Below are 24,094 nucleotides of genomic sequence, written 5' to 3'. Positions count from 1 at the left end.
AATCTTTGTTTATTTGCGTTTTTTATTTGTAGTTTTTTTTTTTTTTCTCGTTGTATTATATTTTCCAATGATTAATACAACGATGAATTGTTCATTATTAGTCTATTTATTAAATACATTTGTAGGGAAAATTAAATAATATAAAAAATAATGATGTAAAAATGAAATGTTGAGTTAGGGAGAAATAAGGAAGAAATAAGGGATAAACCAATGTAGCAGTTGGCTAAAAACTGGGGATAAAATGTGATGCTAATGTGGCGCTGATGTGACAGGAGTTAGGGAGAAATAAGGGAGTGCCATTGGGAGTGCTCTTAGATCCAATATTTTATATCCAAAGTATTCAAATTACGATTCTAAGAGATTCGGCCATTTACAATCAATAATGTAAAATGCTACTCCTACTGTACCACAATTGCATAATATTCCTGGTCTAACTATTCCTCTAAAACTTAAATTGGTGAGGAATATTTGTATATGTGCACACATTTGTTGCAACATGCTATATTTTGCAGCATGATATAGTCACTAGTAAAGATAAATATACCACATGTACATGATACCCTTATTTTGCAGATTTAACTGAATTAAATTATGAATCATTTTGTTATTTGTTACTAAAAAAGAAATGATTTCGAAAACTTTATTATCAAATTTTAACACGATTTTAAGTGTGATTCAATTTAATTATATTAATATTTAGAAAAAAATAGTAGTATAAATCTTTTCTTAAATATGCAAATATTTAAGTTAAGATTTCAATTTTTTTCTAAATTGTCGCAAAATGATTAGTATGTAACTTATTTTAAATCAATCAATATTTATAAATTAATTTTAATATACAATATTTGAAAAGGTTCAATTATATATTTACTACTCCAATTTAATTCCTTCTTACATTATATTATTATGTTATTTTTAATAAATAATTTTACGGCAAACCGTCAGGGTTAAAAAATAGTAGTAATACTATAATTCTAATTCGAAAGACAACGATGTCACGTTTAATTTGCGCATGAGACATAGGAAATTATGTTTAGTGGGCCTATATTTATTAAATATTTTTCTGCCACAAATTTGTAAACTGACATATTGTAAAAAGCAAATTCATTTTTTGCCACATTTGAAAATTGCACGGACCATAATAAATGAGATTACAATTACATATACCATCAATATCTTAGTAATCTTTTCCTCTTCGAACAATATAAAATCATTTTATATTATGATTATAACATGAAAAACTAAGCAGGTCCCGATTTTACGTTGATGACAATGATGATGTATGTGTATTTGTGAACCACTACTAATAGTTCTATTATTTTCATTGTTGGAAATAAATCTGACCTGTAGATCTTGATTAAATAGATTGGCATAAATTATGAATATATGTACGAATAAATAAATGTTATGGCATCACGAGTGAAGAAGGTGTGGATAATTATAGAAAGAGATGGGTCAAAATGGAAATAAATAAAGATGAAATAATGGACATTGAGAAATGATAGTAGGGTTGAATTGAATCTCAAGTGTGTAATCATAATATCTGAAACATACAACTGATATGTATAATGATTGCAATTTTTTTGTGGTCCCATATCTGAATTCGATAGTCAATTTCGAATTATCTACATTCACCTGTCGCTTTAGTACAGCACTCTTCTGCTTTTACACCTAACTTATTTGAAGCTCTCCACAATTTTATTCTTTTTCAATTAATTTTGATAAGGTAATAATACTCTGTTTCCATGATTACACGTCCTACGTTTAAGGGCATCTACATTTCCATGATTACACGTCCTACGCTTAAGGGCATTTACAGTGGGACGCACTAAGAGATGCCCTAAACGACGTCCTATGCACCGCCACGTCAGCATGTTATCCTTCTCCTATTCCACCTGCAGTGGGGCGTACTATAGCTCGCCCTAAGCGACGTCTTAAGCATTTTACTTCTATTTTGTATTTATATTTTTAGGTTTACAAATGTAAATAAAAATAAACATATAAAAACAACACAATTTGAATGGGGCGGTGAGGAGAAGGCTCCATGTTGGACAGCCCGTAGGAGTCGTTGCTGAAGTCGGGATCGTACTCAGCATTGGTGTCGAATGGCCGGTATTCGTCGGGTTCTGTACCCGACCATCGTGCACTACCGAACATCAGACTATTCGGATAATCTCCGGAATCCATTTTGCTTGAAATGTAGAAAATGTAGTGTGAATTTGAGAGTAAAGTTAGTGAAAAATGAAGTGAAAATGAGAGGAATATATAGGTATTGAAAATTTAATAAAATTAAAAAAAACGGAAACGCGTCGTATCGTCCGCGTCGTCCACAGTGGCAGACGATGCAACGGACGATGGGGTATCTTCCGCGCATCGTCCGCGGACGATGTATCGGGCGCGGACGATGGTTAACCCATCGTCCACGATGCTGCAGTGGCGGACGATATCGTCCGTCGCATCGTCCGCACCATTGCGGATGCCCTAATATAACTCTAATTTTTGACATTATAAAAAAAATAAACATAAAATTCAGTAAAATCTGAATTCTATTTTATATACATATACAAATTAAACTTTTCTGAAATTTTACATTAAAAAATAATTTATAAGATTTAGTTAATTTAAAATATATCACATGCTAATCATTCTACAACGATGAAGAAAAGTATTTAAATTTTAAATTAAATATCAATATAATTAAGAAAAAATATTTTTATTGAATATTACTCCTTCTGTCCCATAAGAATATGCACTCTTTCCTTTTTAGTACGTCCCAGAAGAATATCATTTTCTAATTTTAGACAGTCTTTTCTCTTTACACATTCTCAACTAACAATACTTTAATTACATTTTCTTTCTACCTCTCTCTTGCTTTAACAATTTTACATTAAAATACGTGCCTAACCCAAAGTGCATATTCTTTGGGAACGAGGGAGTATAGTATAATTATTTCAAATCAAACTCAAAATAATGTAAAAATTTGTAACAAATTATTCACATTATTTCCTCTTTATTGCTAGAATAACCTAACTAATGACAAAATTAACTTATAAGTTAATTGAATTTAAAATTTTAGGATATTATGTACAAAGAGTACAATTTATGTACAATATTTTTACTAATACTTTTGGTAATAGACTCTATATCTCACTACTTCATTTCGACATTCGGTTCGTGTCTGGGCAAAGAAGAAAATATCATTTTCACTCACCTTTTTTTTATAAAACTAATAAATAAAAGAAGGTTGCACATTAAACTAACTTTTTCAACTAACTGTCCACTGTATTTCTTAAACCTGTATTGAATCAAAATGTAACAATTAATGGCGAACCCATGGACTAGTATCTTTTTCTATTTCGGTTCATCTTACAAAATTATTCGCTTTCCTTTTTTCGTAAGTTTTTTCTTTCTTATAAGATAGGCCATATTTTCTGCTAACAATATTTCAATCATTTTTTTATTATGTTTCTCGTATTTATTAATTTTACATTAAACTACGTTGCGTTCTTAAAGTCTATATTGGAGGAAAGTGGGAAATCATATCATTTGAATTTTGAATGACATTTTTTTGTTAATGAAAAATAAATTAATTTCTAACAATAGATTTCTTGAAGTGAAAATAGTTGTAGAAATTACTCCATCTATCCACAAACATGAGTCTCGTTTCTCTATTTTGGTCCGTCTGCGAATAGGAGTCCCGATTCATAATTACCACGAATGACAAAAAGACCTCACATTCCACCTACTCATTCCATTCATACTCCCTCCGTCCGCGAATAGGAGTCCCGGTTGACCATTTTCATCCGTCCGCCATTAGGAGTCCCGGTTAGACATTTTATCTTGGGAGTATAAAAAATGACCTCATTGTTCCCTTAATTTAGAAGCTGCAATTAATTTTAATCCACTTTGATTGCAATTTCTCACTCTCTCTCTTGATGTTAGATTTCATTATTCCAAAGAATAAAACAAATAATAATATAAATGGGTCCCACATTCCACTATCATACACTTTAATTATTACACTCAAACGTTTCTTAAAACCCACACCCAACTCAACTGGGACTCCTATTCGCAGAAGGAGGGAGTATATCATTTAAAATTAATACTCCCTCGGTCCCACTATATGTGAGACGTTTCTTTTTTATCGTTGTTTTGCGAAAATGATTTTAAATAGTTAGAGTGGAGAGAAAGTAATGTAAGTAAATGAAAATTGTAGATACGACTCTATTCTATAGTATTCTATCTCTTATTCTACTTTCTCTTCACTTTAATTAGTACTCCCTCCGTCCCACAAAAGATGGCACACTTTCCTTTTTAGTTTGTCCCACAAAAGATGTCACATTTTCCTTTTTGGAAAAAGTTCTCTCTCACATGAATATAAAAATTATATTTTCTCTCTCCATTTAACACACAAAACAAAACCTCCTAAAATCTCGTGCTATTTTCAAAGTATGTCAACTTCTCTAGGACGGAGGGAGTAGTAATTACTATCATCTTCACAAAAGAACGGCTAAAAAGAAACATCTCACTTATAGCAAAACAGATGAAGTACGTATACAAGTAAGACTTATATTCAATTATTTTTTTTTCATTCATTTGCCTTTATATTTCTTAAAATTCGTATCGAAAGATAGAACAACTATTTGCGGGTGGAGGGAGGGAATAGAATGCATGGTGGAGTAAAAAAATACTCATGGGAGATGTATTATGGGGTCCCGCATTGAGGGAATGGCCCACACATGATGCAGTGGTCCAAATCCAACTTAAATTGTTATGAATAGAAACCAAAAAAAAAAAAAAGAAAGGGAAATAAAAAGGATTTGGTATTTCCAAAAACAGTCCCATCGGTGCGCCCTACCTTAATCGTACCAAAACCCCAAATCTTTGCTGTCTTCACGTGATCCTGCCCCCCACCACCACCCTCATCCCACACACTATATTCTGCTGATTATTACACCTCTATTTATTGCACAACCACACCCCTATAGTACTATACAAGTACCAGTATTTCCTATTTACTCGATATAAATACTTACTCCTATACTATACTAATACTTACTCCTATACTGCACTTACTCCTTTGTTCAGCCACATCTTAATAGCGTAATTTTATTATTAATAAAAATTTAAAATTAATTGAGTCATTTTTATTTTTAGCAAAAAAATAATCATCATTCTTACTTTATTCACGTTCACTTAACACATTATTTTTAATTCTTCGTGTCGGAAAGAAGCTACTCAATTAAGATTGTCCACTATAGGAGAGCCGCGGCTCCCTATAGTGGGATTCATGGGCATTTGTTGGGGGGGGAGGGGGCGCCCACGAGAGCGCCACTCGCGTGGCCCGGCCGCGGCTCCCCTATTGCAGCGGCCACGAGCCGCGGCTCTCCTTATTTTCATTTTTTTTTTCTCAATTCTATAAATATACTCATTTTTATCCCATTCTTACACAATTCTATAAATATACCCATTTTTCCCCATTTTCTTAATTAAAATATAAACAAAATAAAAATAAATAAATTATTCTTTGGCTTGGGCATATCTACCATAGTGGGAAACAAGTTTTTTGGTGACCTGGCCAAGTTTTGAGGCTTGACCCGGCCAACTATAGTGGACACCCTAACAAGGAACGAGGGAGTACCTTTATTCCATTAAAAACTAATCCTTAAGAGTGTCCACTATAGTTGGCCGGGCCAGGCCACAAAATCGTGGTCGAGCCAACAACGCCCATGTTTTCCACTATAGTGGACATGCCCATGCCAAACGCCCATGTTTAACAGCGCCGCGACCAGGCCATGCAAGTGGCGCTCTCGTGGGCAACCCCACCCCCCGCGTCCATGAAACTCACTATAGGGAGCCGCGGCTGGGCCACGGGAGAGCCACGAGCCGCGGCTCTCCTATAGTGGATGCTCTTATGTATTACCTCAGAAATTTTAAAATTTTGTTGCGTTCCATACAATTATGAACATTTTAGACGACGCGAATTTTAGATACAAGTAGTAAAATATGAGAGAAATAGAACTTATAGAATTATTCGTGGAGAATGAGGCTTGCCTTATCAAAGAAAAAAAATTAAATAAAAAGAGTTATTCTTATGGAACAGCTATGAACAGATTTAATATTGTTAAAATTTTTTATTATTGTAGTGTCATTTTGTAATTTACACGAAACAAAATAAAGTATGAGATGTATACAGAAGTAGTACTATACTCAGTATGCCACTATGAAAAATAAATTTTGGAAAGCTAATACTAGAATATTATTTTAAATTTGGATGAAAAAAGTAGTAGTATTGCATGTACTATCGAGTCTAATTTTTTATTTCAGTCTCTCAACCAATATAAAATTGCACTTTTATTCTTCTAATTTTTTCAACTCACCATTTTTATACTCCATTTATTAAATTTCATGTTTAGTGTCGGGACTCTAAACATCCAAATAAATCATCAATTTTGATCTATTTTAAAATTGCAATATCACATTGAAAAATTGAGCATTAAAAACATAGTTTTGTTGTTAATTAATTGGGCTTAAATTTTCATATGCATAGATTGCAAAATCAAAACATTCGGGAATTTATTTATTTCCACTAGAACTGATAGAAATTTATTCGTTTCTATTAAATTAATTTATTTTTCATCCATATTTTCACGATCTAGGACAACATTATCTTACAAAAATAAGAAAAAAGTTTTTAAAATGGATAAAAAGTGTTAGAAAGAGATTGATGCATGGAATCTCTTACAAGGTGGGAGTGCAGTGCTACATGCCTACAACTGCTGTTAATTATTTGGATCAGATTCGCATCCGTTATTTTCCTACTTTTTCTTTATTTTATTTTTTCATAAAAAATGAAAATCAAGATACTAATTCGTTAATTAGTTACAGCAAATCAACGTTAATTAGCTAAAATGTTGAAGTAAACTTTCTCCTGTCAATAAACCAAGTTGTAAAAATAGCTAAATTAGTGTTTGGACGATATCGCACAAAATATATGTTATTTTTATGTGTCGAAAATTTACTTAATTAAAGATCGTCCAATTCATACAACGCAATATCCATTCCACTTGAAAACTTGAAATAATACCTAATAGATTAGGATTTTTTTTTGTCTTATTAATTTCATTCTTTCACCAAAATAGACTTCTATACCTTATGATTTACAATTAATCCTCATAATTTTTGGCATTTCCTCCTTCCCAATGCCAACTCTATTGTCCCCTTTGACCTTTCTACAATTTTTGCTTCCTTTCCTATCATGGAGTATTACTAATCAAATGAATCATACACTCATTTTTACACATTTCCTACAATCATTATTTTCCACAAATTCACTTTCATTTCATATTTTCATTGTATAATATACCAAGCATGTTCATAGATTAATTGATCTAGAATCACTACATGTAAAAATATGTCAGAAATAAACGGCCAAGTAATCACGAATATAAACGACCAGATTCAAGAATTGTTTATCTAGTTCGATGGCGATGTCAAACCAGATATTTTAATATTATTTCGGATACAACTTAAAATGAGTGGAACAATATAACGAGCCATGATCCTACCAAAAATATGAGTAGTATTGAGGCTAGATGAATGATTAGTTTAGAAGATAAATTAAGGGAAGAATATGTTGAAGTAAACAAGGCGATCCCACCTGGAAAACAGCAGGATCTGCACGTTTAATGTTTGCTGTAGTGGTCAAACAATACATATCAAAACCTCAATCATTGCTTACAAACAACTCTATTTTTATTCTCAAGAGATACAATGAATAGTCCGTACAGTGGTAAAGCGTGTGGCCAGCCTCGCAAAATCCCTTTGTTTAGAGGTGTGCACGTGCGGGCTGTGTAATCAAGAAATATTTGAGTTAATTAAGAAATAATTAATTAATTAGTGGGTGCTTTGGAAATGGGATTAATACTTTATACTATTCAAAAGATTTAATTGCACGAGTGGTGTTTCTTGCTTCATCATTGCTTAAATATAAACTACTACTACTATTAAGACATTATTACTGCCACATCATGTTTTCTAATTAACAATATTAATCATGTCGTATTAACATGCTTAATTTCATGGCTTTCGCCGACTGCCACTCTCACTTTATCCCATGCACATTAGTTTATAAATTATGTATTTATAGCTATATACATGGACATGATGTTACTGTTTATGCTTATGTAATGAATAAGATCCAGATACTTTATAAAATAATTCAGTTTTTTGCAATAATTATGCCTATAAAAGTGAGGGCATGTTTGCCATTTAAAAAATCTCATACAACTATTGATTCTTAGTACTTTATTTAAATATTTGAAGGATAATTTAGTACTAGTGAATTATATAATTTAAATTGTTCTGTAGTTATTTTTCTCTTATATAAAACTTAAGTTTATGAATTTGATAATTTTTTTATTTTATGTTTTAGAGTGTTGGATTTAATTAACTTTATATTTGAGTTTCTCACTTAAAGCGAGGGAATGCTGAATATGAGTAGTGATAAATGCAAACTTATATATTGTACAAACTCAAAAACTCCTCAACACAGCTTCAACACAGTTTTAATACAATATCAATACAGTGTAAAATTTCAAGATTTTAATGTCAACACAACATCAATCATTGACTATCGTTAAAATTCTATTGACATTTTCCGGTTGATGTTTTTTTGTGATTTGTTGACATTTTTCAATGGTCCAAATCATAGTTTTAAGTTTGCACTATATTTAGAGTTTTGATCTGATTACATCATGAATATAATATTGATTATTAAGCATGATAATGTAATGAAACCATGTAATTAAGGCAATCATCACAGAAGAGTTAATATATCCAATAAAAATAAGGGTTTAAAATTGCACGCGGGCTAAACTGTAAAGCATGACTTCCTATGCTTGGGCTTGGCCCAAGAATTAACATGATAAATGCCAATCTAGTTAATAGCAAAAAAAAAAGCAATGAAAACGAATACTACTACTACTACTACTACTTCTTCAAATCCCAAATCAAAAAACATAGGAAAATAAAAAAAAAATTACAACTAATTCAAGTTGGATTTTCACTCCAAATATAAACTTGCAGAACGAGCATTTGGAGGTCATATCGATTTTTTGTATAATCTGAACGGATATGAAAGTTTGTATTTTGAAAGAAGATAAATTTGAATCAATCCGAATTTTTGGTAACTAAATCCGGAATAATAAAAAACCAAACTAAGAAAGAGGTTAGATATATTCATATAATATAATTTTCGAATATAATAGTACACTATTTTATTTAAACATAATTCAGATTTTAGAATTTTTTTTATTAAAAATAGTATAATTACAATCGAATCTAAATTCAAATTTTGGAAGAAAAAGAAATCCGATCCTGAAAATTCAAAAAATCCGAATCCAATTGAATAGTATTTCGATTTGTATTCAATTCGATCATTTCAATTATGTATATTTGTGGAGTCACAGTCACAGAATTCTTAGTACCCAAAAAATGTTAATGGACCACACACAATGGGCTCAAATTTTGGATCCAGTTTTTCAGCCCAACTCAAACAAAATTAGAAAACGCCAACAATTTTAAATAATAGTTACAACTGTGCATATGCACATAATTTGAATATATGTTGATTTACTATTGTCTTTTTTGTAAAATTATAAATATATTAGATTTTCAGAATTTTATCTGACACATGTAATAAAATATTAATGCTAAATATATCTACTATTGTTTCTTATAATCGTTGCAGATTACATTTCTCATACAGAAACATAGTAATGCAAAACAATTTTGCTATTTTTCTGTGAAGACTCAATATAGGATAAACGAGAATTACTATGCTACAAGGAGTATCTTATTTAAGCATTACTACTATTTAGCTCCATTTTTTAGTTTGCTTGCTCATATAGATTAGAGTGGGCGGGATTATTGAAAATTTGGATTCACTGTGTCACTGAATTCTTAGTGGCCAAAACTGTTCAACAATTTGTATTATGCCATTCATGAATATTATTTATAATTATTTTTTGGATAGGATCTTTTGTATTATTTTATATATTGGACTGGACAAATTTTAAGTAGCAAAAAAAAGATAGGCTCTAAGCCTCTAACCCTGGCGCATAATAATATAATGGCCAAATTTCAATAAATGAAATCAACTTTTAAATATACATATGCAAATTTCAATAAATGAAATCAACTTTCAAATATACATGTGCAAATATACATATGCAAAATTCAATAAATGAAATCAACTTTCAAATATATATATGCATATACACATATGCAAATGAAATCAACTTTGAACCACCTATCAGAAGGGTTAACTTACTTTTAATATATAGTTCCACTATATATAGCCAAAATCCAACATAAATCACTGTGACGGTGTCGCTATGATTTTAATTTTCAATTTGATTCACAAGTAATGTGTTAATTTCAATTCATTATGATACAAAAAGTTTCCAGCTTCACTGATGTCTACTACTACTACTGCATCAAACATAAAATAAAAACTGGAGTCATTTCATATGATCTCTCCATTAAAGCACACATGAATTGAACCGTGTTTTCCTTATGTGTGAGCTAAATAGGTAAAGGTATAGGTATGTTTGATTTTTTTAACCTCAAAGTAATAGGATAATAAAATGAGATACATAAAGTTATAGTATTTATTTTTTATTTATAAATTTAGTAAATAATTACAGAGTAAATATTCTCTAGTATAGCAAGGGTTGCAATGTTTACATACATGTCCTTAGTAAGTAGTACTACAAAACTAACAATATATAATCTCTAACATTGGCTTATAATAAGATAATGGGCTGAAATTTGTTTGGATTTGGGTCAAGTTTTTCAGCCCAGCCCAAACAAAATTTAATCTCACATTAATAGAAGAATCAAACCAACTATTCAACCACCTAAAATTAGAGTTTCAACTTTCACATGTACATATGCACTTAAATTCAATAAATTAAATCAACTTTCAACCACCTAATAGTTGCAAATGTGCATATGCACTTTAATTTCAATAAATGCTATATAGTCCATGCACGATGTTTCTCTATTTAATATATAATATTCTAAATTCTCCATACTTATTTATCTCCACACGTCATTAGATGTTTTGTTTTGCTACCATCATTACAAGCCTCATTTGACTTTAAAAAAAAAAAAATAAATTTGTAAGTAGGTCACACACATTCCATTAATCTATTTTACTAAAAATTCATTATAAAAGTATATACTAGTAAAAGAGACTGACAATTAATTAACTTTTTATACTCATGTTAATTCAATTTCTTAAAAGTTAAAACCTGGATCCCAAATGTGATAATTAATCGCCAAAAGGAGTGATAATGAAATTCAATGATAAAATGTAGTAGTACTATAACTCATATACTTATATATATGTCTTATAAGAGTTATGGATTATATTTTTAATATATAAAACAATATTTTAATATTCTTTTATTCATTTTTTAAAAGTTATGCAAAAAAAAAAAAAAAAAATCATCTTTCATTGCAATATGTCAAATGAAATAGTACATCAATAATAACTTTAATTTGAAAATATAAATAACTTTTTACATAAAAAACTATACTCATATAAAGCATGAATGCTATATAGTCTATGACGTTATAACAGTGATTTCTTACAAAAGAAAAGTAATACTCCTGGCATCGAGTTTAATAATAAAAATCTCATCAAGAAAACCTGGCATTAAATTAGAGTACCCTACCAAACGATTTGATTTGGCATGTAGAATTTTAACCAACTGTTGAAAATAAGAGTATAAAATAAAGATAAATAGAAAAAGAATTTATTATTACAACGCAGCATTTGGCTAGCAGGTAAGAAAATCCAAAAATAATTGCCTACAAAAACTAATTGGTATTATTACATTTTGGTTCTTTCTCTCATCTTTTTCTCTTCTTTTTCTCTTATCTTTTTAATTTGAATTTTTCCAACGCGTTTTATCTCTAGCTACTTGATGCTGTTATAGTCTAACGGAAAGTTTCATAGACAAAGCTCTAATATTAATAATTTTTCAAATTATTATTTGTAATTCAACAAAATTAATTACTCATTTAGTTAATACGACCTCAATTTAATTTTCTCACTTGTAATAGTTTTTATTGATGATGATAGTTTCTCAGCCACCCCTTTTATAACTCGAACCTCAACTGTTTTACCAACTGAGTTGCTCTATATCATCATCTTGCAATAGTTATGTTCACACGCACCCCTAACAATTTTGCAGGGAAAAATGTAAAATTTGGCAAAAAAAAAATGAAGTTAATAAGGATTTCAATCTGTACATAAGCAAAGAGTTTATATGGACAATCTATTTCACGTTCTCTTTTAATTATAGAAAATGTCAATAGTCTTCCTATAAAAATGAGTACTAAAAATGAAATGATATTTTAAATATACTTGATGACAATCTTGTAGATATTCGAAAAATATTGAAACAAAATATTTAATTGGGTAAATATGTATGACATATATGTTGAACATGGATAATCAATTTCAGTAATACGACTATTACCTATCATGTAATAATTAATTTTTATACTATTTGATGAAGTGGTCCGACAAATTTAATCAAGAGGACATTAGTAATATGCGAAGATATGTGACAAAATAGTACTAGTAAAATTACTTGTTCAATTACTAGGCTTATTTACACCAATTAGGGTTGTAAAAGGTGATATTTGTCGCGACGTATGTATAAAAAATCCCGATCACACCAATTAGGGCTATAAAAGATGATATTTGTCGCGACGTATGCATAAAAAATCCTGATCGTGCCAATTAAGGCTGTAACAGGTGATATTTGTCGCGACGTCTATATAAATAATCTCGATCTTTGTCATTAATGTGTCCGTGCATCAATACCTTATTATTTTGTCCGATTTTAGGAAAGTAAATGGGTCGACTTACGCGAACCAATTGTTAGCTAGATCACCGGGCAAAAACTTCGACCAGTATATCGACACGCAAACGACAAAATTCAAGATTGCGGTGCTTCGACCAGTATATAGACACGTAAACGACAAAATTCAAGATTTTTGTATACACGCCGCGACAAATACTCTAATTAATTACTACATTGTTTCATGCAATAATGCACACAAGAAACCCTAATTTTCAAGACATTGAGACATAAAGTATAGTAAATGGACATTGTTCTAGTGAAGAAAAGATATAAACAATGAAGGAGTCAAGTGCACGAATGAGGAGGGGTGAGAAATGTACTAGTACTAAAAAGATAAGATAGGAGTATTGCATATAACTAAACAAAATCACACATAAGTTAATCCCTCCAACCTATAAAATTTGACTATCTAGTGACTCCAAAAATTTTCATCGAATTTTCATCGACTCCATTAAAATAATGTAAGTTGTAACCGTCTCCCTCAATCCCAAATTATGACTCTCCTCTTTTTCTCATCGATTTCTTGCATCAACACTCCTTCCTCACTCCACAAATTCAAATATGAGTGTCGTTTGTGTTAAATTTCAACCACTTTTCTCCCTATAAAAACCCTCCAACTCTCACATTGATCTTCACCATCAATCAAAATCAAATACTTACTAATATCATTTCACTCATCCATGGCGTCTTCATCCTCTTCCCCTCACTCCTCCTCCTCCAAGTCCTCTCAGCCCCTCCACAATTTCGAGCTCCCCCCGCTTCTCAAATGGCACCGCAAGAACGGCAAATCCGCCACGACACCGAAACGCAACCGCAGTACCATGAAAACCACCGCCGCCGCCCCCGCCGTTCCGCCGCCACCTCAGCCCGAGCCTCCGCTGCTCCATTTGGTGGCGGCGGCGGCTCTCTTTGAGGCTGATCTCATGCCCCCACCCCCGCCCCGTGAGCCCGTTGGCGGCAAGGCGAAAGAGGCGGCGGCGCTGGACGATGAGTTTGAGCGGCTGTCGCTGCTCCGGGAGGAGTCTCGGAGGAACAACCGTGGCCGTGAGGCGGATCAACCACCTGTGATCTCTTATAGTAGAAATCATCAGAAGAAATCCTCATCTTCTTCCTCGTCCGCGAAGAACCGCCACTCGTTCAATAAAACATTGTCAATCTCTCATGCTCCGGCGCCCCGGTTAAGCCCGCCTAAATTTCCGGCTCCTCCGGGGCCTAAGGTTCTGGTAAACTACGTCGATCCAGGACACAGGAGAAGATCGACAAATGCATCTGCTATTGAAGCCGAATCATACAGTTGGAGCTCCTATTATAAAGGGAAGGGATCTGATGCAAAATCGGAAAAATCCGCTTCTTCTTCTGCTTGGAAGAAGCATGATTGGTTCAACAAATCATCTCCTGCTGAGGATGCAGATGCATTTTCGAAAATCCCCTTCTACAAGAAATTCGAATTTGTTTCCAAATCCAAGCCGGATTATTCACTCTCCAATTCCGAGTTTAAGCTCAAATTCGAGGTACCTGAAGAAGACCACTCCAGCAAAATTGAGAAACTCTCCATGGTAGCTGCCGAAGCTGCAGAAGCTGCTGCACCACACCACAACCTCTACTATTTGAAGAAATCTGCGAAGGCGAATTCAAAAGATAAGATGAAATCGAAGGTGGTGGAAGATTCTCATTTACCCCCTAAGAAGAAACCCTCATTTGCAATTGCTTCTCCAATCAACCCTAAAATCCCTTTGCTGAAGCCCAAGCTCGAAAAACCTGATGCTCCGGAGAAGAAATCCAAGCCAGCTGAATCTGAAGCACTGAAGATCAAAATCGAACCGAAAGAGGTCGTCAAGGAAAAAGCGGAAAACCCTAAGAAGGATACCAATCTGACCGGCGACGACGCAGAAGCAACCAGGGTGTGGAATCTGCGGCCGCGAATCCCCAAGGGCACAGACAAGGACAAGGACAACGACAAGGACAAGGGAAAGGCCGTTGCTCAGCCGCAGAGGAAGAGCGGCGGCGCATCTACATCTGGAGCTGAGAAGGAGAAGCCGGTGGGCGTTTCGGTATCGCTGACCAAGGAGGAGATTGAGGACGACATCTTCGCTCTCACCGGAAGAAAGCCGGCGCGCCGCCCCAAGAAGCGGCCGAGGAATGTGCAGAAGAATTTGGATGTGAGGAATATTTGTTTAATTTTTAAACCTAATTATAGTATTTAATTTTTTTTACTAACCTATGTTTAAATTAATTGCAGGCTGTGTTTCCTGGACTATGGCTGACGTCCATCTCTAAAGACACCTACAAGGTGTCTGAAAAGGTATGTGATTAAATTAGTTTCAATTAATTAATTGATTACTAATTAATGGCTGTGTTGTGTTGGATTGAATTGCAGAAGTAGATGGTGCAAGGAAGGAGATGATTATGCCATTCAAAACTGGTGCTTGATTTAATCTTTGAAGGAGTTTGATGGTGTAATTAATCTTCGTGATGGGAGACGAAGAATTAATCCTTAGCAAATTAATTTCTGTATTTTCAATTTCAATTAAACTCGGATTTCACTACTGAGATCCGTTAGAGTTGCTGTTTAATTAGTAGTGTCTTTGTGTTTTGCATTTTAATGAATCAAATCTCAGCTCTATGGCTGATCTGATGTAATAGTTACGGATCTTCGTCTTTAATATAATTTTCTTTTTATTTACATCTCATATCTCAGTCATTTTAATCTGTAGAAATTTGATGTTGTCAATTCCACACGAATTATGAACATAAAATATGATTAAAAATATGATTAAAAAAAACATGAATTTTGATGTTGTCAATTCCACACGAATTAGATATTCTCTCAAAAAAAAAAAAATGCCGTGGTAAAATTAAACTGGAGTAACACTAATAACAAAAGATCTTAATTATTAAACCATAATTCCTACAAAAGCATAAAGAATTATAGCTTAATTAATAGTTGATGCTTACTTAATTAAAACAAGCAGGTTTAGTTTTCAAGTTCCAAGTCCAAGTTTGCTTCCAAATCCTAAGTTCAACGGGGATTAAAGGACAATTAAATCTCAAGTTAAACATCAATTCATCAAATCAATCCATAATACTCCGTAGGAGCACATTTAGCAATATTAGAACGAACTAGCTGATCATTACTATATAAATGCACAACGAATACCGAAAACCGGAAGAATTGTTGTGTTCTACAAACATTGAGTGGAAGTTCGTGTCCGAAGTGATGAAAAATTGGTGCCTAAATTTCCTCTCAATGATCTTGATGTTTAAAATTAGTGTACTCGAGAATGTGGAATACTGCCATTTTTCTCCTAATTTTCGCAACAATTGATCGACGCCGTCTGGCCAAGTGGAATGTCGCAACAATTTCACCCGATCGCGGGTGAAATTATTATTAGAACTTAGCGTTATTCCCATTTATGAGAGTGTGTCTGTACGTGTATGCATGTGCAACATTATGGAGAACGAATGGAGTAGAGCGGGTGGGTACGATACATTACCAAATCTTCATATCATATATTTTACCGAAGATGCCAGCATGAGTAAATATCATAGCTTCATTTTATCATTTTTTTTGGTATGTTGTATTTTCAGTATACCAATTTTCAATAATATTTCCTTTATCATAATGATTTTTTAGTACACCATACCAAAAATTTGCATACCGCACTTTTAGAATATACCGGTATTTAGTTTATCATACTGACATCCGGTATAGTGTATTTTTATAGTATACCGAAATTTGTTCGACACCATCCGGCCACGTTGAATGCTGCAACAATTTCACCGGATTGCGTAAATACATGCATTGGGCCAATCAACATGAAAATTACAAAGTATCATTTACAATTATGCGTCACCTCCGCTTACAGATGAAGTTAGGGGTCGGTCAGTACATTATACCTTACCAAATTTGTCTACTGTATAACTTACCGAAGATGCTGATATGAGTAACTATCATAACTTTATCTTATCGATTTTTTTGGTATATTGAATTTTCGGTATGCCAGTTTTCAATAATATAATCATTATCGTACCAATGTTTTAGTATGCCATACAAAAATTCGGTATAATGTACTTTTACATTATACAGGCATTTAGTATATCGTACCGATATCCAGTATACTGTAATTTTGTGGTATATAGAATTTTAGTACAACATAGCGAAAATTTCATATTATTTTGATTTAAAATGACATAATTTCAATACATTTAATTGTCATTTCAAGTTTAATTTGTCACATTATTTTCAATTTGAGGGCAATCTTTAATAGTAGAAATTTAACAACACAAAAGTTCATATATTTGGAAGTTGGAACTACCTTTTAGTTCATGGCTTCATGCAATTAAGGATCGGTGGTACTAGCTAGACTTCGTCAAAATTCGCGATTTTAGCAAACAATAATACTATTGTTAATAATTTTTTAACACCTAAACAATTTCGAATTCTTTTCAGTAAAGAAAATATAAAAACTACAATAAAAATAATTAATGACGTTGTGATTTTAATTTGTAACGAAAGATAAAATAACATAGTACTGTACTTATGAAATAGTGGCGCTTGCTCGAAAATGACATAATTTCTGACTATTTGTCTTAATTCTTTTGAGTGTAGAATAGTTGCTCTGTATGTAGTAGAAGTCATGTACTAGTATTACTCACGACTATCACTTTTGCACCTAAAATTACGTCACGTGCATGAATTCTGTAAGAATTTGTGTACATACACTGTATATATCCATTTTTCAATTTCTAGTTCGAATTTACTACTCCTACTCTGTATTATTTTTGATATATTGTATTGATATCTAATTTAGAATTATGATTGGTCTTTAATTATGAGTATATGCACCGGAGTGTGTCTCTATTATTTATTTTGAGGGACAAGAATTCTTAAAACGATTGGATTTCATATAGGAGTACTATATATAGCATGATTGAATTTCTTGTTATTCAAATATAGAAAAACTACGATCGTTTTAATAAAATAGTGTTACACAATTTTGTTGCCATGAGTTGAACTAATATGGAGGAACTAAGGACTTAAGTCTCTTCTAATTTTTAATTTTAAATTTTATATAAATTATGAAAAATATCTCTAATTAGCCTTTATAATATCTAAAAAACGATAGAAATATTTAATTCATACCAACATTTTTATTCGCTTACAGCTGTTAACTATGATATTCTAAATTCTAAATTAAAATTTTTTATTACGTACGACAAAACTCTCAAAAGTTTTATTTAATGTCACAATATTCAAACCCTCAAAACTGAAAGTCTACGGAATGGACAAACTTGTTGACACAATAAGAAAAAGAAAGACTGCTTTTATTTATTACTCGTATTATCTATAACCATATCTGTAAAAAGGTGCTTTTTCTTTTTGTTGACTTTTCAAAAAGCCATTTTCCACATTTCAAATTTGCAAGAAAAATTTGTTTTAACCAATCTATCCTACATATCGAAAATCTTTTGTAATTAGCAAATATGTATAGTATTGTAATTCATGACCAGATATAGGATTTACGTGTATATCTGTAACAAAGATAATTGTACAATTAATAATTAAAAATTTATATAATGAAGAGACCGATATATATAGAATATGAAATTTTTCATTCACAACATAAAATTTCTCAAATCATAACAATACTAGTTTTTATTTTGGCAAAAAATCATAAATGTAGTTGGTTATACCAGATACCCAAAACTTATCTACAGCACATAGCATTTCTCTTATTTTTCCTTCTTCTTTTCTGTCCTCTTAATACCACATTTTCCGTGAATACATCTCAAATGCCAACGGCATTTATGAATAATTTCATAGTATCTTTTTGGTAAGCAAAAATGATATAGTACTTTCCTAGTCTGCACTCAACAGCATCTTTTTTCTATAAATCATTCTTAAAAATAATTATCTCTGATAAATTTCTCTAATCTTAATTGAATCTCATTATTCATTAACATAATTCAACTACTTTTCTCACTATTCAATGCCTCACTAAATTTGCAGAAGGATAATGAGAAAGTTGAATTATGTTAATGAATCAAACTCGAAATCATGTCAAATTTGTTACAAATTTGACATCCCTTCTTTTGTATAACTATATAATACTACTAATATAGTACTAATAACAAAACTAATTTGTAATATAATTCAACTAAATTTAAAATTTATGAGTATTATGTATGTATACAATTTATGTAGAATTTAAAATTTATTGTTGAATGATTAAATATTATTAATATGAAAGTATTGATTTTCTTAGAGTATGAAGAAATTAAAGGGAGAAAATGTGATCTCTTATGTATAAATAACGATTTTTTAAAATGAAAAATATGGCATCTTTTGTTGAAAAGCATAATAATGGAGTATTACATATTCGGTGTCTTTTAAGACTTAAGCCCAAAAAAACCGAGTATAATTTTTTTAGTAATTCTAATATATTATCATATGGCGTGTGGTCGATCACAATTGTAGAGAAAAGAATATTAGTACTCCTAAACCCTAATGATTTTCGTACGAGATTCATTGCATGGTCCAAGTTTTTATATATTCTTTTTTTTTTCTCCCTTTTGATCTTATTGTGCTTTTGTTGAATTTTGTAGTTATTTTCAAGAGTTTATAAGACTAGATTATGATATAAATGATTATTAATTGATAAATTCAAAAATAGGGTATAGTATAATTTATTAAAGTTCTTTTTTTCCAAAATAGTTTATACTATCATATATGAAAAAATTTAGTTTATAATGAATATTATGAATTATTAATTAATTTAAAAGTCCTGTCACCGATTGTGATTGAAATATACCAATAGTAAGTGGCAGAATTTCTTACCTATAATTCTAGGATAAATAAACAATAAAAAGTATTGGTAAACTCACTATTACTTATATACTATAAATAAGTTACAGTGTTAATGTGGCAATACTTTGTGTAGTCAATATTAATTAATTACATGCTAATTAAAGAGACTTTAGTTACAGATATGTTGTTTAGAAATACAATTTGCCAGTTGCCACAGGTGCAAAAATCCAATAAAGTAATTTGCCATAGTGATAAAACGAAAAAAAAAAAAAGTAAAAAAATAATTCAGCTGATATGGTTTCTATACTTCAGTATTCTAACAATAAAATTATTAGATTTTGAATTGAACTGAAGTGTTTTTCATTTTATTTATATTAATTTTATTATTCCTTTATTTATTTTCCCATTTTCGAATGTATCCATTGAAAGAGGTTATTTGATTTTGTTTTCCCATTTATACGAAATGCGATTAATTACCAGATGGATATACTATAAAGAAATCTCCAAATTATCTATACTCCTATTTCGGAACGAGAACAATATTTTTTCTTAAATCATAAACTTTGGCTAAATTTTGATATTTCCCACAAATTTTAAAATGGTATAAAATATCACAAACTTTATATTCGTTTATATGGCTGGTCATTCCTCAAATCTGACTATCTCATGTGGTTTTTTTTTTATCCTAGGCATTACTAAATCAACGTGATTTTCTACATGACTTTTTATCCTAATTGCCACGAACTTAAAAAGTGGTCTTAAATATTGCAAACATTTTCCAATACCCACGGAGAATAAGTTTTAGCCAAAGATAGTTTATTTGGATTCAGTTGGGAAATAGTAATATACAAAATGTAAAGTTTGTGATATTTTAAATCAATTTTAAAGTTCGTGGAAAATACTAAAATTTTTCAAAGTCCATAATATTAGGGACCAATATTCCTAATATATTTTAATAAGTTTGTCTATAATTCCAAAATATCAGAAAATTATGGATATTTATACATTGAAATCACAGAGACACAACAAACATTCTAATTAATCAACGTGCGAAAAACTATCAATATTTAAAACTTCAAAAAGTCAATACTTTTAATAATCAAATTAATATATAATCATCAAATGAAAACTAATATTTAAAAGGTGAAAACAGAGAGAAAAAAAAACTTTGATTCAAAACACAAAAGCAAAGGGAAGAAGAAAAGAAAGAAGAAAATTTAAAAACATAAATTGGTCTGACAAAATATAAATGATTAAATTTGTAAGAAACTAATTCAAATGTTTATTTCAAAACCAACTAGTATATTTTAACTAAGAGTAAACTTTTATCTTAAATCTAATTTTCATAAATCAATTTAAACCTTTTATCGTGGTTTTTATTTTGATATGAATAGTCAACATTTGATCATAGATTATTGGTATATATATCAGTTTTGTTTCAAAAATAGAAAAATAAGGAAGAAAGAAAAAAAATGAAAATGAACATTTTCTTGTTCCACTCACGGAATGAATCTTATAAGATTGTGGATATATTTTCAATAATAAATTTTATAAATTTTAAGTTTTAAACTTTTAACATACATCAAGTATAACTATGTAAAATGCAAATTTAATTAAAATATGTTAAATCGTTAGTCATATATCAAAATATCAAAAATATATGCACACTATTACGCTAATTTATGACTGCCCAAATTAAATAATGCTGCAAAACGAATTAATTGGACCTTGCTATATCTTTTGTAATATTTCCAATTATATTGTCAAAGAATTAACAACTACCAAATATTTCTTGTACGTGTATATTCAAAATTATTGCGTACAAGAGATGCCTCCAAATTTAATTTATTTCAAAGTAAATCCCTTTCCTGACCATCGGGTAGGGTCATTTGGGCCCACCCTGCTTATTAGATTGCATTTTTAATTAAAATATTTGCTGCACGTTTTTATTAGTATATGCACTTTTAATTTTCGCTCGTCTTATAAAAATATGAGTATTTCTATTTTTAGAAAGGTTTTCTATTTATTACACTGATACATCGAGTTATTTACTCTCCCCGTCTCGAAAGAATATACACTTCAGATTCGACGCGAATGTTAATGTAAAATTGGTAAAGTAAGAGAAAGGTAGGGAAAAAAGATTAATTTAAGTATTGTCAGTGGATAATGAGTCACACCTCATTATCATTAGAAAAAAAAAGAATTTTCAAAATTAGAAAGTGCATATTCTTGTGGGACGAATTAAAAAGGAAAGAATGCATATTCTTGTGAGACGAATGAATATAACTTATAACCACTATTAAACACTACTACTAATAATAATAGGACTTATAAGTCTCATTATCCATTAACACAATTTTAATTACTCTTCCTTTTATCTCTCATACTTTACTATTTTTATCTTAATTCTCGTGCTATAAAAAAATGGAGTATATATTTGCATTATATTATTAAATATAGTGGAGTACTAATATTTTAAGTATTTTAAATGAGTTCATAGGATCAACATGAGTGTCAGTGGAGTGAGACCCTCCCAAAATCTATATGTATATATATGTGTGCTGTAACCGTCTCTCATCACTCTATTCTCACTTCTCTCTCTATCTAACATCACAAATCCCCTTTCTTCAATCAATTTTCTACTGACTTTCTCTCGTTAAGCAGCAGCGCAATTCACAGTCACATACATTGCACCGTCTCCGTCGATCACGCAGGTTGTGTTAGGGTTTATAACATTTTGATTGCTTCTCTATGTGAATGTGTGCAAATTATTCATCCAATTTTCTAGTTTCTGTGTAGAATTGAAGCTCATTTTCTATCTATCAATCCATGGCGTCTTCTGCTCCATCCAAGTCTCAGCCGCTGCACAATTTTGAATTGCCGCCGCTGCTGAAATGGAGCAAGGACGGGAAATCCAGCGGGAGCCAGAAACGGCGCCGCTCACTGATGTCTCCTCCGCAGCGGTCGACTGCAGCTTCCGGCTCCCCAATCCACCGCGATTATGCCGCGGCGGCATCGCCTAGGGACCGTTCCCCGCCGCCGCCATCGCCTGAGCATCCGCTGGTTGCCGGAGGTGATCCGGTGAAGCCTACGTCCGTTTGCGACGGGATACAACACCTCGCGATCGGCGCCGATTCGGAGAAGCTGCGTTCTCGCGGCGGCGATTGGTCGACGGAGCCGGAAGCTTCTCGGAAGGGCAAAGGTACTGTAATTGAGAATTCAATTTCGTAATGTTATTGAAATCCAAAATCAATTTTAAAAATGTGTTGATTTCAGAATTGGGGAAAAAATCGAATGCATCCGCAATCAGGAAATGCAACCTGCAGATTAAGATTGGGAGCAAGAGCAGCAAAGAGGAGGACAATAAGGAAGAAGGTGAAATCGGTAACCAGAAGGCGGATGAGGAAGCTAGGCCGTGGAATCTGAGGCCGCGGAACGCGAAAACCAAAATCGACAAGGAAGTGTACGGTGGAGAGAAGAGCAAAGCGGAGGCGCAATCGAGTTCGAGGAGAGGCGGAAAGGAAGTGAAGGAGGAGAGGGAGAAAGGTGAAAAGAAGAATAAAAAAATGACCATAAACGTAGCGTTAACGAAAGAGGAGATTGAGGACGACATTTTCGCCATGACTGGAGCAAAGCCATCGCGCCGCCCACAGAGACGCCCTAAGAACGTGCAGAAACAACTCGATGTACTCACATTTCTACCTTCGATTATTCAACTCATTTACTTAATTTCTTGTGGTTCATTGACTTACTTAATTTGTTAATTGCAGTTGACGTTTCCTGGATTGCATTTGCGATCCATCACTCCGGATTCGTACTGAGTTATCTGAATATCCATGGTGAGCGATGAAGATGAAGATGGCAATGGCAATGGCGGAAGGGGAATAATTTAGTGTTGTTGTTGTTTTTCTTTTCATTAGTTTTTTTATTTATGAGATGAGGATTATGTAAGGCGGGATTTGTGCATTTAATCTTGATTGCTCTTCATGCCATGGGTTGATATCTTTTTTTTTTTTCAAAAAAACATTGGTCTGATTTATGGGATGAGATTTTCTACTGTTCTCAAACAAACAGAAAAATTTATTGAATGAAACGCAGATGGACTTCTTTTCCTATGACATTTCGATTATTGTTTTGCAAAACTTAGTTAGATTTATAAATTAAATTTCTTACAATATCAAATACTAGTATATACTTTTGTTTAATATTTTTATTTTATTTGACACTTTCTTTTTCAAAAATTAAAAGTATTAAACAAACAAGTGTTAAACAAAAAACAAAACATGCATATAATATCTAATACTACTATGATAATTAGAATTAATTTATAAGTGTATTAATT

General features: G+C 31.8%; 2 protein-coding genes and 1 long non-coding RNA gene across 3 annotated transcripts; all 3 read left to right on the top strand.

Annotated features, from left to right (window-relative positions):
- The first annotated feature begins 13,624 nt into the window (after positions 1-13,624).
- On the top strand, positions 13,625-14,819 carry LOC125221396. The gene is made up of 2 exons (XM_048123515.1): positions 13,625-14,727; positions 14,774-14,819. The coding sequence occupies exons 1-2, from the start codon at positions 13,625-13,627 to the stop codon at positions 14,817-14,819; spliced, it is 1,149 nt and encodes a 382-aa protein (XP_047979472.1).
- A 6-nt stretch (positions 14,820-14,825) lies between these two features.
- On the top strand, positions 14,826-15,629 carry LOC125218806. The gene is made up of 3 exons (XR_007176028.1): positions 14,826-15,103; positions 15,184-15,246; positions 15,322-15,629. It is a non-coding gene; the product is annotated as an uncharacterized LOC125218806 (long non-coding RNA).
- A 6,704-nt stretch (positions 15,630-22,333) lies between these two features.
- Positions 22,334-23,865, top strand: LOC125217892. The gene is made up of 4 exons (XM_048119463.1): positions 22,334-22,466; positions 22,552-22,954; positions 23,029-23,438; positions 23,523-23,865. The coding sequence occupies exons 2-4, from the start codon at positions 22,582-22,584 to the stop codon at positions 23,571-23,573; spliced, it is 834 nt and encodes a 277-aa protein (XP_047975420.1). The 5' UTR covers positions 22,334-22,466; positions 22,552-22,581; the 3' UTR covers positions 23,574-23,865.
- Positions 23,866-24,094: the final 229 nt, after the last annotated feature.

This window comes from Salvia hispanica, chromosome 4 (assembly GCF_023119035.1).
Source record: "Salvia hispanica cultivar TCC Black 2014 chromosome 4, UniMelb_Shisp_WGS_1.0, whole genome shotgun sequence".
Taxonomy (NCBI): Eukaryota; Viridiplantae; Streptophyta; class Magnoliopsida; order Lamiales; family Lamiaceae; genus Salvia; species Salvia hispanica.
The sequence above is the reverse complement of the archived record's forward strand: the minus strand, read 5'-3'. Positions and strand labels throughout refer to the sequence as shown.